Genomic DNA, 15,882 nt, shown 5'->3' on the forward strand with positions numbered 1-15,882 from the left:
GGGGGAACTTTAAAATTAATACATCAAAATACAAATAAACTGCAAATAAAATAAGAATAAAATGTAGCTGTCATTAGATATGGGGAGAAACATTTTTAGTCAATGGTTTAATATAGGTAATGCAAAAATGCTTGTTCTGATGTCAGCTGAAATAAATATCGATACATGATCAGGTATTTCATCAGGGGACTATACCTTACCATGTATCAGGAACTGCATTTCTATACTTGTCCATAGTAATAGAAGAAAAGTGAAAGGCTAAAAAATGCAAAACAAAAATGAAATTAGCACTTTCTAAAATGGTTAATATCAATATGTTTAATATAAATATGTAGAATTTAATTTTGTATTGATAGGAAATCAACGTATTTTAAAAAAATAGATTTAGAACAAGCAAATGGTATAAGGGTGAGGTATTAAATTGAGGATGGGGAAGGGAAAAAGGAGTATTTTAAATTAGCATTAGCATTAGTAGAGGCATATGATGCAAGAAAGCAAGCTTATTCAGCATCAGCCAAAAAAAAAAAAAAAAAAAAAAAAAAAAAAAACAACCACTACTCCCATTTCACCCCTCAATTCGTTCGAAATACCTGTCCAGCTGAGCCTTAAATTTGTTTAGGCTATCAACTTCAACAACAAGCGATGGAAGTCTATTCCACAAACCAACTGCCCGCTGGCTAAAGGTGAATTTCCGCACATCTATCCGACATCCGTCCTTCCTCAATTTGAATTTATGCCCTCTCAGGTGATTATTCTGAGCAAGAGGAAGAATTCCATCGGCATTGAGCATGCTCAAGCCATTCAAAGCCTTGTACACCTCTATCAGATCACCTCGGCGATGCCTAGTCTCCAGGCTCTGTAATTTGCAAAACTTAAGCCTTTCTTCGTAAGAGCAACCCTTTGTTCCATTCACTAATCTTGTTGCCCTTCTCTGTACTCGTTCCAGCAGCTCTACATCCTTCTTGAAATGAGGCCTCCAGACCTGTATACAGTACTCAAGGTGTGGCCTGACCAATGCCTTATACAAGGGAATAATCACATCCCTGTCCCTGCTAGAAAAATTCCTGTATATCATTGACAAGACACCATGAGCTACTCTTGCAGCTCGTCTGCACTGCTCAGAGAACTTCATATCTGCCTGCACAATTACCCCCAGGTCCTTTTCATTCTCTACCACTGTCAGCGTAGTACCACAGAGTTGATACGTTGATCTGGGGTTACTGTTTCCCATATGTAGTACTTTACATTTGTCAATGTTAAACTTCATTTGCCACCTCTCAGCCCATCTGCTCAACCTTTCCAGATCCTGTTGCAGCAGCATAGTATCAGTAGTGTCCTTAACAACCCTGCCAACCTTTGTATCGTCTGCAAACTTGGACATTAAGCCTGATACACCATCATCAATATCATTTATAAATACAGAAAACAACAATGGACCCAACACTGAACCCTGAGGAACTCCACTAATAACATTAGTCCACGTTGAGCAGTGTCCATTGATTACCACTCTCTGTCTTCTGCCACTCAACCATCCCTTTATCCATAGCAGCAATTTGCCTCGAATGCCACACTTCTCCAATTTGTGCAGCAGTCTTCCATGCGCAACAGTATCAAAAGCCTTTCTAAGATCCAAATATATAATATCAAAGTTATTCCCTGCATCCAGTTCTTTTGTGACTACATCATAGTATCCAATCAAATTGGTCAGACAAGACCTGCCCTTAACAAACCCATGCTGTGTCTGAGCTATAACTGAATTCTTGTCCAGATGATCCTGCAGTGCTTCTTTAACCAGTGCCTCCATTAATTTTCCTGGAACCGAAGTTAAACTAACAGGTCTATAATTACTTGTGTCAGCCTTTGATCCTCCTTTGTGAATTGGGGTTACATTTGCACATCTCCAGTCCATGGGTACCTCCCCTGAGTCCAAAGAAGCTCTCATAATTATGGCTAGGGGTTTGCTTACTTCCTTTGCTGCCTCCTTTAATATAACTGGATAGATCCCATCCACCCCGGGTGCCTTTTTTATGTTTATCCTCAACAATTTCTCCTCCACTTTCCTCTCAGTTATTAGAAAATCATCTAGCTCACTGCCAATGTTTACTTCACCTACGACATTCCCCTTCCTGAATAACTCCTCATGTGTGAATGTAGATGCAAAATACTCGTTTAGATTGTTAGCCACCTGAGCTGGATCCTCAACTGTTGAACCATCAACATCCAGTGGACCAATCTGATTCATCCCTTTCCTTCTTGAGTTTAAATAGGTAAAGAACTCTTTTCTGTTTTTCTTTGCATCCTTTGCCAAGGATTTCTCATAATCTGCCTTTGCCTGCCTAATCTCCTTTGTGACTTGGTTACAGACCAACTTATATCTATCATAGGCTTCCACGTCACCCATTAATTTGTATGTATCCCATGCATTTTTCTTCTCTGCCATATGTCTCATTAGTTCATCTGACAACCATTTAGGCCTGAACCTTGAACAATATTTCTTGGTTGGTATGTAAAGCCTGGTAGCTTCCAAGATTAGTTCCTTGAATGCTTCCCATTTTGAATTTGCTGTTGGTAACATCATCAGTTGGTCCCACTGTATAGAATTTAAATACTGTCTCAGACCAGCATAGTCTCCTTTACGAAAGCAAAAATCCTTCCCTTTACTTCTGATGGTAGTTACCTCCTTGAGTAAATCCCACTTCAGCACACTGTGATCACTGCCACCCAGTGGTTCATTTATCTGCAGATTCCTAATGCATGAAGAATCACTACTGATAATCAGATCAAGAGTATTACTCCCTCTAGTTGCCTCCCGAACATGCTGGTGTAGAAAACAATCATCCAATAAATCCACAAAAGCCTTGCTAGTGTGTGAGTGACCAACCCACAAATTCCAGTCAATATCTGGGAAATTAAAATCCCCCATTATAAGACTCTCTGATTTACTGGCCCACTCTATTTCCCTGTACAGTATCTTATTATACTCATCAGAGTCATTAGGCCTATAGCACACTCCTACTCTCAATTTTGATTTACCTATGCTTATGTCACACCAAACTGACTCAACACTGCACTGTCCAGCGATGTCAACTGGCTTCACTTCCTTGGATTTTATGTGTTTTTTAACTAATAGCATAACCCCTCCTCCCTTCCTATCCTGTCTATCCTTTCTGTAGACGTTGTACTCCCCAAATTCCAGTTCTGCATTCCTTATATCTGTGTGACACCACGTCTCTGATATCCCAACAATATCTGCCTTTGATGTTTTGAGTAATACCTCAAATTCATCAAATTTATTTACTAAACTCCTAGCATTAGTGTACACGCAAGTATACATGCACCTGTTTCTATTCTTAGCTACCCTAACACAACCCATGTGTTTACTTGTACCGCTATGACTTCCAGCAGTCTCTGAAATAAATAAAGAAATATAAAAATAGTAATAGAAGTAGGATAGTAGGAATGTTCATGTCACCCTCATATTACACTAATAGTTTAACGAACGGGAAGAACTTTAGAATTAGACAGCAGAAAGATAAAAATCATAGAAAAAGTTATTAAATAACACAAAGTTTTCTAGGATTGTGAAGCCCAACCTTATAGTAAGGGCTCTGGCATTTGTGAGCATTAGTATAAATCAGTTAAACAAGTTCTTTTTCCTCGGATTTAAACCACTTAAAAATCCTTTAAAACAACTTAAAAACTTAAACCACTTTAAAGGTTGGGCTTTACAACCCCAGAAAGCTTAGTGTTATTTAATAATTTTTTCTATGCTTTTTATCTTTCTGCTGTCTAATTCTAAAGTTCTTCCTGTTCGTTAACCTATTAGTGTTAAATGAGGGTGACATGAACATTCCTACTATCCTATTTCTATTGCTATTTTTCGTCTTTATTTATTTAAAATACTCCTTTTTCCCCTTCCCCATCCTCAATTTAACATCTCACCCTTATACCATTTGCTTGTTCTAAATCTATTTTTTAAAATACATTGATTTCCTATCTATACAAAATTAAATCCTATACTAAATTCTACATATTTATATTAAACATATTGATAATAACCATTTTTATCCCAACTCGATACTTACTTTTACCTATATAAATTACACTGCGTTGGGACTACCTTGTCCATACTGTATTAGAAAGTGCTAATTTCATTTTTTCTTCTTTTTTTGCCTTTCACTTTTCTTCTACTACTATGGACAAGTATAGAAATGCAGTTCCTGATACATGGTAAGGTGTAGTCCACTGATGGAATACCTGATCATGCATCAATATTTATTTCAGCTGACATCAGATCAAGCATTTTTGCATTACCTATATTAGACCATTTACTAAAAATGTTTCCCCCCCCCATATCTAATGACAGCTACACCACTTTATTTACATTTTATTAGTATTCTGATGTATTAATTTTACAGTTCTCCCATTTTATTCGCTTGGCAATTCAGCCCATAATTTTCTTAATTCATCATAACCGCTAAGATATTAACATTCTTTCACCTTTCATAAATCTACTACACTTCTTTTTCTACTTTCCTCACCCTTCTAGTTACTGGTACTTTGTGTAACTTTCATATCCATTTATGATACTTAATTCAATATATTAATATAACTTATAGATACTCTTGCCTCCTTTAATGCTGCTTTGCGCTTTTAGGTGCATTTGTCATACCCGAAATCATTTGTCATTCACTTGTGCATTTGTCATTCACTGAAACCATTTCATCAACTGTATACCACATTTCATATGTAACTCTTTAAACATTACTTTTAAGGGGTTACATTGAATATTCATTTTTATATATATATATATATGTGTGTGTGTGTGTGTGTGTGTGTGTGTGTGCGCGCGCGTGAAGTATAATAGTAATAGACACTGGAGTGATTATAAGAAGAATAACTGAATGATAAATGATAATAGATCTGGGTTACTACTATGTAGAGTATATATATAGTGTATAGGCAATACAATACACCTTAGCCTCTTTGGTGTCTTACGGTCTGGAAAACCTGTGCCCACTGATTGGCTACCAAAGGAGTATTTTCTGTTACTTTTAATTAATTTATTAAGTTAAATTTATTTTTATTATCATCAACATTACTATGCTTATAAAGGTAATAATCCTTAAATAGTATTATAATGGTCCTCCTTCACCATTATTAACATCACATAAGTTGGCTGTCCAACATGTCTAGTAAAGTTTCAAGACAACAGGATTCCCAAAATGTTTTTATACATCAATTACACACTTCATTTGATATAATTTATTAGTAGCCTGCTCATACAATGAATCTTGTGATTGGGAGTATAAGATATTTCATATTACACTGATCGACAAAATTAACAGAGCAAAAGGTTTTTCATTAATATTTTATTCTGAACAGTTTCAGCGAAGGCAAATATGTGATATAATAAGAATCCTGACATGCAAATTCAGAATATTAAACAGAAATCGATTTAATACCTTGGATTTAATACCTTTACTAGACATGTTGGCTGTCCAACATGTCTAGTAAAGTTTCAAGACAACAGGATTCCCAAAATGTTTTTATACATCAATTACACACTTCATTTGATATAATTTATTAGTAGCCTGCTCATACAATGAATCTTGTGATTGGGAGTATAAGATATTTCATATTACACTGATCGACAAAATTAACAGAGCAAAAGGTTTTTCATTAATATTTTATTCTGAACAGTTTCAGCGAAGGCAAATATGTGATATAATAAGAATCCTGGCATGCAAATTCAGAATATTAAACAGAAATTGATTTAATACCTTGGAGTGCCATACATTATTCAGATTACACAAACTCTCTGACTTACGGAAATTCGACTTTATGTAAGTTTTTGCCGGCTGTTGCAAACTTAAAAAAAAAAATTGTGGAAGTTTACTTTGCATCCGTGGGAATAAATGGAGGTATCATGAAAATATCATAATGTGAACCCAATAACACAGTTTTTTTTTTTTTTTTTGTAATTCGTTCCAAATCCTTAGAAGTTGAAAATTTCGCTATATTACTAAGCTATTTATCTCTCTCTAAAAGGTCATATTTATAATGGAAATCACTCCCCTTTTATTGTTATCATATGTTCCCACTATAAGAATCAATTATGAACAACTTTGTGGCCTGCCTGGCAACCCAAAGGTCGCGGGTTCATATCCTGCCTCGGGCTTGGATCAAAGTACTGCAAAAACCTTGGGAGGTGCATTATAAAAAAAAACCAACTTTGTGATATTTTTATAAAGCACGTTTCTGGAGGGCACGAATATAAAACAATAAAAACAATTTACACTTTCCAGTTTATAACTGCAATTGTGTGGGTTTTTATGCTATTATGGTAAAATGTGTTCCCCCTCACTGAAATTTTCAATCATATAAAAAACAAATTCTCAGAAACTTCTCTTCATTCCTATTTATATAATACAATGATGAAGGGAAAGTGACCAATGAAAAGTGCAAGTGGTGGTAGTGCCAGGAAATGAAACAAAATTGATTTAGAAATGAAGATGAAAATGATTAAGAAGTACGAAGCAGAAAAAAGTTTGTCATCTATTGCATGGGAATTAGGTCTCGCTGCTTCAACAGTGAATACTATTTTTAAGGACAGTGAGCGTATAAAAGAACATGTCAAAGGATCAACGCACTTAAGATCAACATTGATCACAAAACAGCGTTGAGGTGCTATATCGAAGATGGAACAGCTGTTAATAATATGGATGGAAAATCAGATTCAGAAGCAAGTGCCCCTGAGTCTAATGACCATTCAAGCAAAAGCAACAAGTATTTATAAAGATATTAAGGATAAGTACAGCGAACCCCAAACCAAGTTCATGGCAAGGAATGGGTGGTTTATTAGGTTCAAGGAACACACTGGTTTCCGCAATGTTAAAGTATGCTGTGTAGTCACCAGTATCAATTCTGCAGCTGCAGAGAAATTTTGTGATGTGTTAGAAAAAATTATTGATGAAGGTGGTAATTCAATGCAGCAAATTTTTAACGTTGACTTGACTGCTTTGTATTGGAAAAAAATTCTGGATCGAACATACATTGCCAAAGAGGAAAATACAATACCAGGTTTCAAAGGCATCAAAAGATAGGGCCATGCTCTTGCTTGGGGCTAATGCAGTGGGAGATTACAGATTAAAACCACTGCTTGTGTACCATTCTGGAAATCCATGTGCATTTAAGTGCACAAATAAAGCCACCCTACCTGTGCATTTCTGATCGAACCAGACAGCATGGATAACAATATCTCTCTTTGAGGATTGGTTTAAATGCTGCTTCATTCCCAAGGTTGAGAAATATTGTAAAGACAACGACATTCCTTTCAAGATTTTGTTTCTATTAGATAATGCTCCTGAACATCCTACGCACCTAGATGATTTCAATTCGAATGTAAGAGTCATATTTCTACCCCCAAACACAACTTCACTCATCCAACCTAAGGATCAGAGTATTATTTCGAATTTAAAAGCATACTATTTACGCACAACATTTGCTCAGGCATTGTCTGCAGTAGATGAGAAAAATTTTACGTTAAGAGACTTTTGGAAATCTTACAATATTTACCACGCCATCTTAAATATTAATAAGGCCTTGGTGGAAATTACTAAAAGTTGTTTAAATGTGCATGGAAGAAAATATGCCCATGGCATGTAAAAGGCTTTGAAGGATTTGAAAAAGACAAATCATATGAAGAGGTTACAGATAAGATTGTAAAGGTTGCAGAGCTACTTCAGTTGGAGGTTGATGCCAAAGACGTCGAGGAGTTAATACAGGAAGAAGAGAAGGAATTATCTAACAAAGAACTTATTGACTTGCAGGCAGCGATAGTGAAAGAAGAAAATGCTGACGAAGCTCAAGTTGAACCAAATGAGGAGCTGAGAAGCTTCATCACCAGAGAGATGGCAATGGCTAGGTTTGAGAAGATGGATCCTGACAGCAAGCAATTCTTAAAAGTTAACAGAGCGGTGAATGCTATGCTTGCTTGCTTGCTATAAAGAAATCTACGATGAAAGGAAAAAACCGCCATTGAGTCATCCATTAATATGTTCTATCGTAAGGTTGAACGGCTGATCCCTTATATATCTCCATAATGGCGTATTATCAGCTAAAGAAGTCGATTCTGGCAATTATGCTCGAGAGGTATAACTTACTGATGGTATACCTGTCTCCTCTTTTTTTTTTTTTTGTAATTTTTCCTGCACGAGATGGAAAATTGAATAAATACAATGATAATTCTATTTACATGTTTGTCGAATATTTCTTTTTTGATTCAATCAATTCGGCGAGCACAGTTGCGAGTGCTGCACAAGCATAGGGGAAATTTCTACTTACGTAGAGTTCGGTGGAACCCAACCCTTATGTAAGTCGGGGTGTTCCTGTATTCATGGCTATAAAAACACAGGTTGCGACCATATGACTTCATTTTTTGGCTCACTCAGTGTGATAGGATTGCAAGCGATCACCGTTTAGGCGATTCTTTGAAATGGCAGGCTATTGGAAGACTTAAAGCTGAGCAGTCACAAACTGGGGATGACATATGGCTTAATATGTCACACAGTGTTATCTTGCCACTATGGAAGCAGATTCAGGAGACAAGAACCATCACAAGAAGAGCAGGTCAAGGACACTGAGAGCTATTTCAACAGACTGCTTTCTGACTCTAATAGCAACACTGAACCCACTGATGTCCTGTTATCAACTGTCTCTTGAGGTTGCTGCAGCTACAGGTGAAAACATTTCCAACTGGACTGTATTAAGTAGACTCAATTCAAGTGGACTCTACACAAGGAAGCCAGCGATTTGTATCCCATTAACCCAAAACCACCACAGAGCTTGTCAAAACTGGTACCATATAAACATGATTTGGAGCCCTGACAAATGGGGTGCAGTTCTGTTCTCTGATGAGTCCCGTTTTAGTCTACAAATGGATTTTAGACGTTATTTCGTCTGGAGGCAACAAGGAATATGGTACCATCCCTCGAACATCAGAAAAAGGGACACTTAAGGTGGATGTGGTGTTCTCATGTGCGGCAGAATAATGATCAATGGCTACATCCCTCTTCATGGTTTTGATAGGGATATCTTAACTGTGTAGAGGTACTGAGAACAGATCCTTGAAACTTATGTGCAACTTTTTAGGGGTATGGTTGGCCCAAATTTTCTTTTCATGCATGAAAATGCCACTGCACAGAAAGCTCAAATGGCAGAGGAATATCTTGAAACTCAGATATCCAATGATTGCTGTGGCCAGCACGATCACCAGAATTAAATCAGATAAGCATGTGTGGGATGCCGTTGGGTGTCACATTGCATGTTGATAGCCAACTCCTTGGTTACTTGGCGAGCTAAAGCCTGCGCTGGTGGAAGAATGGGATTTGTTGCCACAGAATCTTATAAATACCCTTATATCAAGGATGATCACCACTGTCAGGGCAGTTTAGCTGTTGGAGGGGGACCATACACTGTACTGATATCATGTGACCATATTTTCGAGCATCTCGTATCAACTACTGCATTATGACCGTTTTGGCAATTCTTATAGAACTCCTATAAATGTCAGACGTTAACTATAAAATTACATTTTTGTTTTGAGACAACTTTAGTTTAACGTTATACAAATAGCAATGTATATCATGTCATAGAAATGTATTTCTCTAGTAGTTTAGAAGTTACCTTGGCTATAAGCACATTTCTGGTAAACCAAGAAAACGTCAAATGGCTTTTTCTTGGTTAATTACAAAAACGTTTACTACAAAATGGTTTTGTAGTTAACGTTGTCTGATACTAAACTGGTCGCATTGCAGTAGTTGATACAAGATGCTTGAAAATATGGTAATGTGATATCAGTGCAGTGTATGGTCCCCTCCAACAGCTAAACTGGCCTGACAGTGGTGATAACCTTTGATATATGGGTATTTATAAGATTCTGTGGCAACAATCCCATTCTTCTACCAGCGCAGGCTTTAGCTCACCAAGCAACCAAGGAGTTGGCTATCAACATGCAATGTGACACCCAATGGCATTCCACACAAGATTGATCTAATTTAAGTTTCTTGCTGTCTCCTCATTTCATTGTTATTCCATGGCGCACCACCATACCAAATTTTTGCAAGCTGCATGAGTTACACCATGTGTTCTTTTAATTTTGTCGAGCAGTGTATTTGTCTGTAGTCTGGAGAAGTGTGGATATCTCCTCCATTCTTAAGAGAAGGGCTAAGTTAGAAATGCTAATAAGTGAATAAATGGGTAACAAAATCTGTAATTAAGGAATCAATACAGAACACCTCTGTAGGGTATTTCTGGATCAATAAGTTCTAAATTGATCACAGCATGGGTTTGCATAAGTCTTCCCTGATAAATCTTTAAATTGCATTTATATGTTGAAACAATTTCAATATTGTGTATCTAGGTTTTAGTAAAGCTTTTCATTCAGTTTCCAACTGAGAAGATACTGTATAATGTGGAGTGTGTGTAGGGATTACTGAGATCTTCAAGTGGATCAGGAGAAAGAAGACAGAGAGAGGGTGGCAATAACAGGCATTCTTTAGAGTGTACTTACACAATGTACCAAAGTAGGTTTTCACAATTTTCTTTTTTTTTTTATGAAAACCCCAAACACGAGAGGTATTAGACCTAGACTTATAGTACTTAGTACCATGCTCGGGTTGAAGGTAGAAAATATCAAAGAAGATACTTGTTGACATTAGAATTTTCAGGAAAATTCCGATGAAGGAATGCTGTTCCAGAAAACAGAAGTTGAAGGAATAAATGAGGAAGAAGAAAAGTTGGTTCTGTAAGTTTGAAGTTGGACAGTAAAAGAAAAGGATGTCGACTGGTTATGGCACATTTTCGGACTGGTTTGGAATTACAGAAGCCAATTTGGAAGGACCGTGCCAGTGGAAGTATCTATAGAAAAGGCACACAGCAGAAACAGAATGTCTAAGAGACAGATGGAAAGAGACTCTATTAGAGATTAGTCATCAATTAACCTAACTGCACTCCTTTGAATAGAATCTAGAAACCTGAGAAAGGTTTTGAAGGCACAGCCGCAGATGTGGGAACAATATAACATGGTGGGGCAGTTGGATTTGCTTGTACAGAGCATGCAGCTATCTGGAAGAAAAGTAATGCTGAGAGCGAAAAAAAAAACTCAGTTTTTTAGATGCAGAGGAATCAATATTTGTGATGTGCTTATGCTAAGAGAAAGATTAGAAGTCAAAGTAATCCGTAATAGAGATAATGTGATATTATATAGAAATCTGAGGGTCATCAAAGATAAGATAAGATATAAGTCAGGACAGAGTTTTAGAAGTTGAAATTAAATAAGTTATCTTTGCCTTGGTGAATTACCTGGAAATCAGAATTTAAGGAACTGGTAGTGGATATTTGAGAAGTTGAAGCTGGTTGTGCAGGGCAAGTCTTCTCAACCTGGAAGGTGGAATGAAATGTGCTATCATCAGTAAAACGATGGCTAGGATTTCTGATCAACGGAAGAAAGTCATTAATATACAATAGGAAAAAAGTGGGAGAAAGAACTGAACTGAACCTTGGGGAACACCAGCATTAGGATGAGAAGTCAGATGTCAGAGCCAGCTACAATCACTCTCATTGAGCGGTCAGAGAGAAAACTGGATATCAAATTACGAAAAACAGCTGGCAAACCATACGTTTAGTTAAAAGACTTTTATGACAAACACAATCAAAAGCCTTTACAATGTCAAGAGCAACCCTTGAGTTTCACCAAACTTTTCTGTTGAATTTGTCCATAGATAGGTAACATAAAACAGAATATTACCACCAGTGGATTGACACTGACGGAATTCATACTGCATGCAACACTGCCGATCGTTGATCAGATGGAAGCTTAAGAGTTGGCAGTTAATTGATATCTCCATTACTTTACAAAGAGTAGAAGTGCAATGGGATGATAGCTGCATGGGAGGGATTTGTCACCCTTTTTAGGAACTGGCTGGATATGAGCAAATTTTCAAGCAGAAGGGAAAATGCCTTTGGAATAAGAAAGTGAAAAAAGGCAACACAGAAGAGGAGCAAGTTCAGGAGCACAGGTTTTGAGAACAAGCAGAGAAATACCATCTGGACTTGGAGTCCTTTTAGAATCAGGACTGTTCAAAATCCTTCTGACATCCTTTTAAAGTAAAACCACAGGATATTGTGTACTGGAAAAGATAGGAGGTGGTTTATCAAAATCATCAATACACGAGTTAGAAGAAAAGTATGATGCTAGCAGGTCGGCCTTTATCATTGGCCTTTAACATTTGTCATAGGATAAATGTCATAGGATACTTACAAATTAACACATGACACAGAAGCCTATGATAGATACAAGTTGATATGCAACCAAGTTACAAAGGAGATTAGGCAGGCAAAGGCAGATTACGAGAAATTTTTGGCAAGGGATGCAAAGAAAAACAGCAAAGAGTTCTTTACTTATGTAAACTCTAGAAGGAAGGGGATGAATCAGATTGGTCCACTTGATATTGATGGGTCAACTGTTGATGATCCTGCTCAGGTAGCTAACAAACTAAATGAATATTTTGCATCGACATTCACACATGAGGAGTTATTCAGCAAGGGGAATGCCAGAGGTGTATTCAACTCTAGCAGTAAGCTACAGAATCTTGAAATAACTGGGAGTAAAGTGGAGGAGAAACTGTTGAAGATAAACACAAGAAAGGCGCCCGGGGTGGATGGGATCTATCCTGTTATATTAAAGGAGGCAGCAAAGGAAGTAAGCAAACCCTTAGCCATAATTATGAGAGCTTCCTTGGACTCAGGGGAGGTACCCATAGACTGGAGATGTGCAAATGTGACCCCAATTCACAAAGGAGGATCAAAGGCTGACACAAGTAATTATAGACCTGTGAGCTTAACTTCTGTTCCAGGAAAATTAATGGAGGCACTGGTTAAAGAAGCACTGCAGGATCATTTAGACAAGACTTCAGTTATAGCTCAGACACAGCATGGTTTTGTTAAGGGGAAGTGTTGCCTGACCAACTTGATTGGATACTATGATGCAATCACAAAAGAACTGGATGCAGGGAATAACTTTGATATTATATACTTTATATACTATTGTCTTAGAAAGGCTTTTGATACTGTTGCACATGGAAGACTGCTACACAAATTGGAGCAGTGTGACATTGGAGGCAAATTGCTGCTATGGATAAAGGGGTGGTTGAGGAGGAGAAGACAGAGAGTGGTAATCAATGGACACTGCTCATCGTGGACTAATGTTATTAGTGGAATCCCTCAGGGCTCAGTCCATTATTGTTTTCTGTATTTATAAATGATATTGATGATGGTATATCAGGCTTAATGTCCAAGTTTGCAGACGATACAAAGGTTGGCAGGGTTGTCAAGGACACTACTGACACTATGCTGCTGCAACAGGATCTGGAAAGGTTGAGCAGATGGGCTGAGAGATGGCAAATGAAGTTTAACATTGACAAATGTAAAGTACACATGGGAAACAGCAACCCCAGAGCAACGTATCAACTCTGTGGTACTACACTGACAGTGGTAGAGAATGAAAGGGGGTGGTTGTGCAGGCAGATATGAAGTTCTCTGAGCAGTGCAGACGGGCTGCAAGAGTAGCTCATGGAGTATTGTCAATGATATACAGGAATTTTTCCAGCAGGGATAAGGAGGTGATTATTCCATTGTATAAGGCAATGGTCAGGCCACACCTAGAGTACTGTATACAGGTCTGGAGGCCTCATTTCAAGAAGGATGTAGAGCTGCTGGAACGAGTACAGAGAAGGGCAACAAGATTAGTGAATGGAACAAAGGGGTGCTCTTACGAAGAAAGGCTTAAGTTTTGCAAATTACAGTGTCTGGAGACTAGGCACCAGCGAGGTGATCTGAATGGTTTAAGCATGCTTAATGCTGATGGGATTCTTCCTCTAGCTCAGAAAAATCACCTGAGAGGGCATAAATTCAAATTGAGGAAAGACAGATGTAGGATAGACGTGCGGAAATTTGCCTTTAGCCAGCGGGTCGTTGGTTGGTCGAACAGATTTCCATCCCCTGTGGTGGAGGTTGATAGCCTAAATAAGTTTAAGGCTCAGCTGGACAGGTATTTTGAAAGAACAGAGGGGTGAAGTGGAAGTGGGTTTTTTTTTTTTTTTTTTTGGCTGATGCTGCATAAGCTTGCTTTCTTGCATCAAATGCCTCTACTAATGCTAATGCTAGGGTATTATTACAAAAATCTTTGTCAAAAATTTACATAAGGTACTAAAGCTCCCATCACGCTAGAAGTATCCTTACTTTGTTTTCGAAAGCTCTGAAAACTTTTGGGATTGGCTCAATTCCCAGAGCACTGTCTGGCAGGTTAATAATTTAAAAATAAAAACAAAATAAAATCAATTAAAATGTTGCTTCCCATCAAGTCAAGAAACTGAGGAATAATTACACGTTTTACTTTATTATGTACAATATACCCTACAATTATTTTTCTTGGGGTACAGTAAAATATATGTAGGCCAAAAGACTTGAATGATAAAATAAAAAGTAATATCTTACATATATGTTCCCCAAATTCAAGGAATTTTCTTATGAAGGTATGGAAGACAACAGTTAATCTATCTTTTTCCTTCATTTCAACAGCAGATGGAATGGAAAAATTGGGACCAGCAGATGGCTGTGGGTGAACAGGAAGTACTGTTTCATTTCTTGGCTCATTATCAGTTGGATCTAAGTCCTTAGAAAAAACTGCAAACTGGTAATAGAAATAATATTGTATAAATGAATTTATACTAAAAACTAATGCGGAGCACATTTTTATAAGTAGTTGCTCATTGATTTATCAATGAAAAAAATTGAATAAATTGGAAATTTTGGATTTCTTTTGTATAAAAACTAAACAGGTTTAGTTTTTATACAAAATTTTATATTTCATTGTTATAAGGAAGTAGGGTTGGTTGTTGGAGTTTTCACTGCACATCAGCAGCTAAGCTTATATCATACCAAATCAAATCATATATTAAAAACAGAAATATACAAATATATAAATTAAAATAATACAATTAATTAATATAGAGTAATATTTATATAATACTAGTCAGTTAAGAGATAAAACTATAGAAACACTTTTAAATGAATTAATAAAAACTCATTGTATAAATTATAATTACGAGGAGCAGTTTGAAAGCAATGTCTCCTATTTTTTTTACTCAGAAAATTTATTTCCTACAACTATGTCTTTTACATCAATTAATCCTCAATCATTAATAAAAACTGTTATTTTTCCACAAAGTCACCATCATTTTCTATGCACTTCTCCCATCTCTGAGTCAGATGCATATTCCAATCCCGTAAAAGTCCTTACACTTACTTATGCTCTGGAGGGCTTTACGAACACTGTGCTTGAGCTGGTCATCATCTGCAAAATGGGTTCCATGGACTGTATCCTTCCATGGGTTGAAGAGGTGATAGTCAGAAGGTGCAAGATCTGGGCCATGAGAGGGGGGTGAGGAAGAACAGTACACCCCAGTTTTGCAATGGCCTCCATCACTTGACTGGAATTTGGGGGCTGGTCACTCACACATTAGCAAGGCTTTTGTGGATTTATTGGATGATTGTTTTCTACATCAGCATGTTCGGGAGGCAACGAGAGGGAGTAATACTCTTGATTTGATTATCAGTAGTGATTCTTCATGCATTAAGAACCTGCAGATAAATGAACCACTAGGTGGCAGTGATCACAGTGTTCTGAAGTGGGAGTTACTCAAAGAGGTAACTACCATTAGGGGTAAAGGGAAGGGGTATTGCTTTTGTAAAGGCGACTACGATGGACTGAGACAGTATTTAAATTCTATACAGTGGGATCAACTGGTGATGTTACCAACA

At 37.2% G+C, this 15,882-nt stretch overlaps 1 protein-coding gene across 1 annotated transcript in view; it reads right to left on the reverse strand.

Annotated features, from left to right (window-relative positions):
* LOC150086960 (KICSTOR complex protein SZT2-like) overlaps nt 1–15,882 on the reverse strand; it is a 1,378,951-nt gene that overhangs the window by 359,928 nt on the left and 1,003,141 nt on the right. The window contains exon 47 of the mRNA XM_090372336.1: nt 14,557–14,752. Coding sequence (XP_090228462.1) covers nt 14,557–14,752 — 196 coding nt within the window. The remainder of the gene's footprint in view (nt 1–14,556; nt 14,753–15,882) is intronic.

This window comes from Mastigoproctus giganteus, chromosome 4 (assembly GCF_048544385.1).
Source record: "Mastigoproctus giganteus isolate SK-2022 chromosome 4, ASM4854438v1, whole genome shotgun sequence".
NCBI lineage: Eukaryota > Metazoa > Arthropoda > Arachnida > Uropygi > Thelyphonidae > Mastigoproctus > Mastigoproctus giganteus.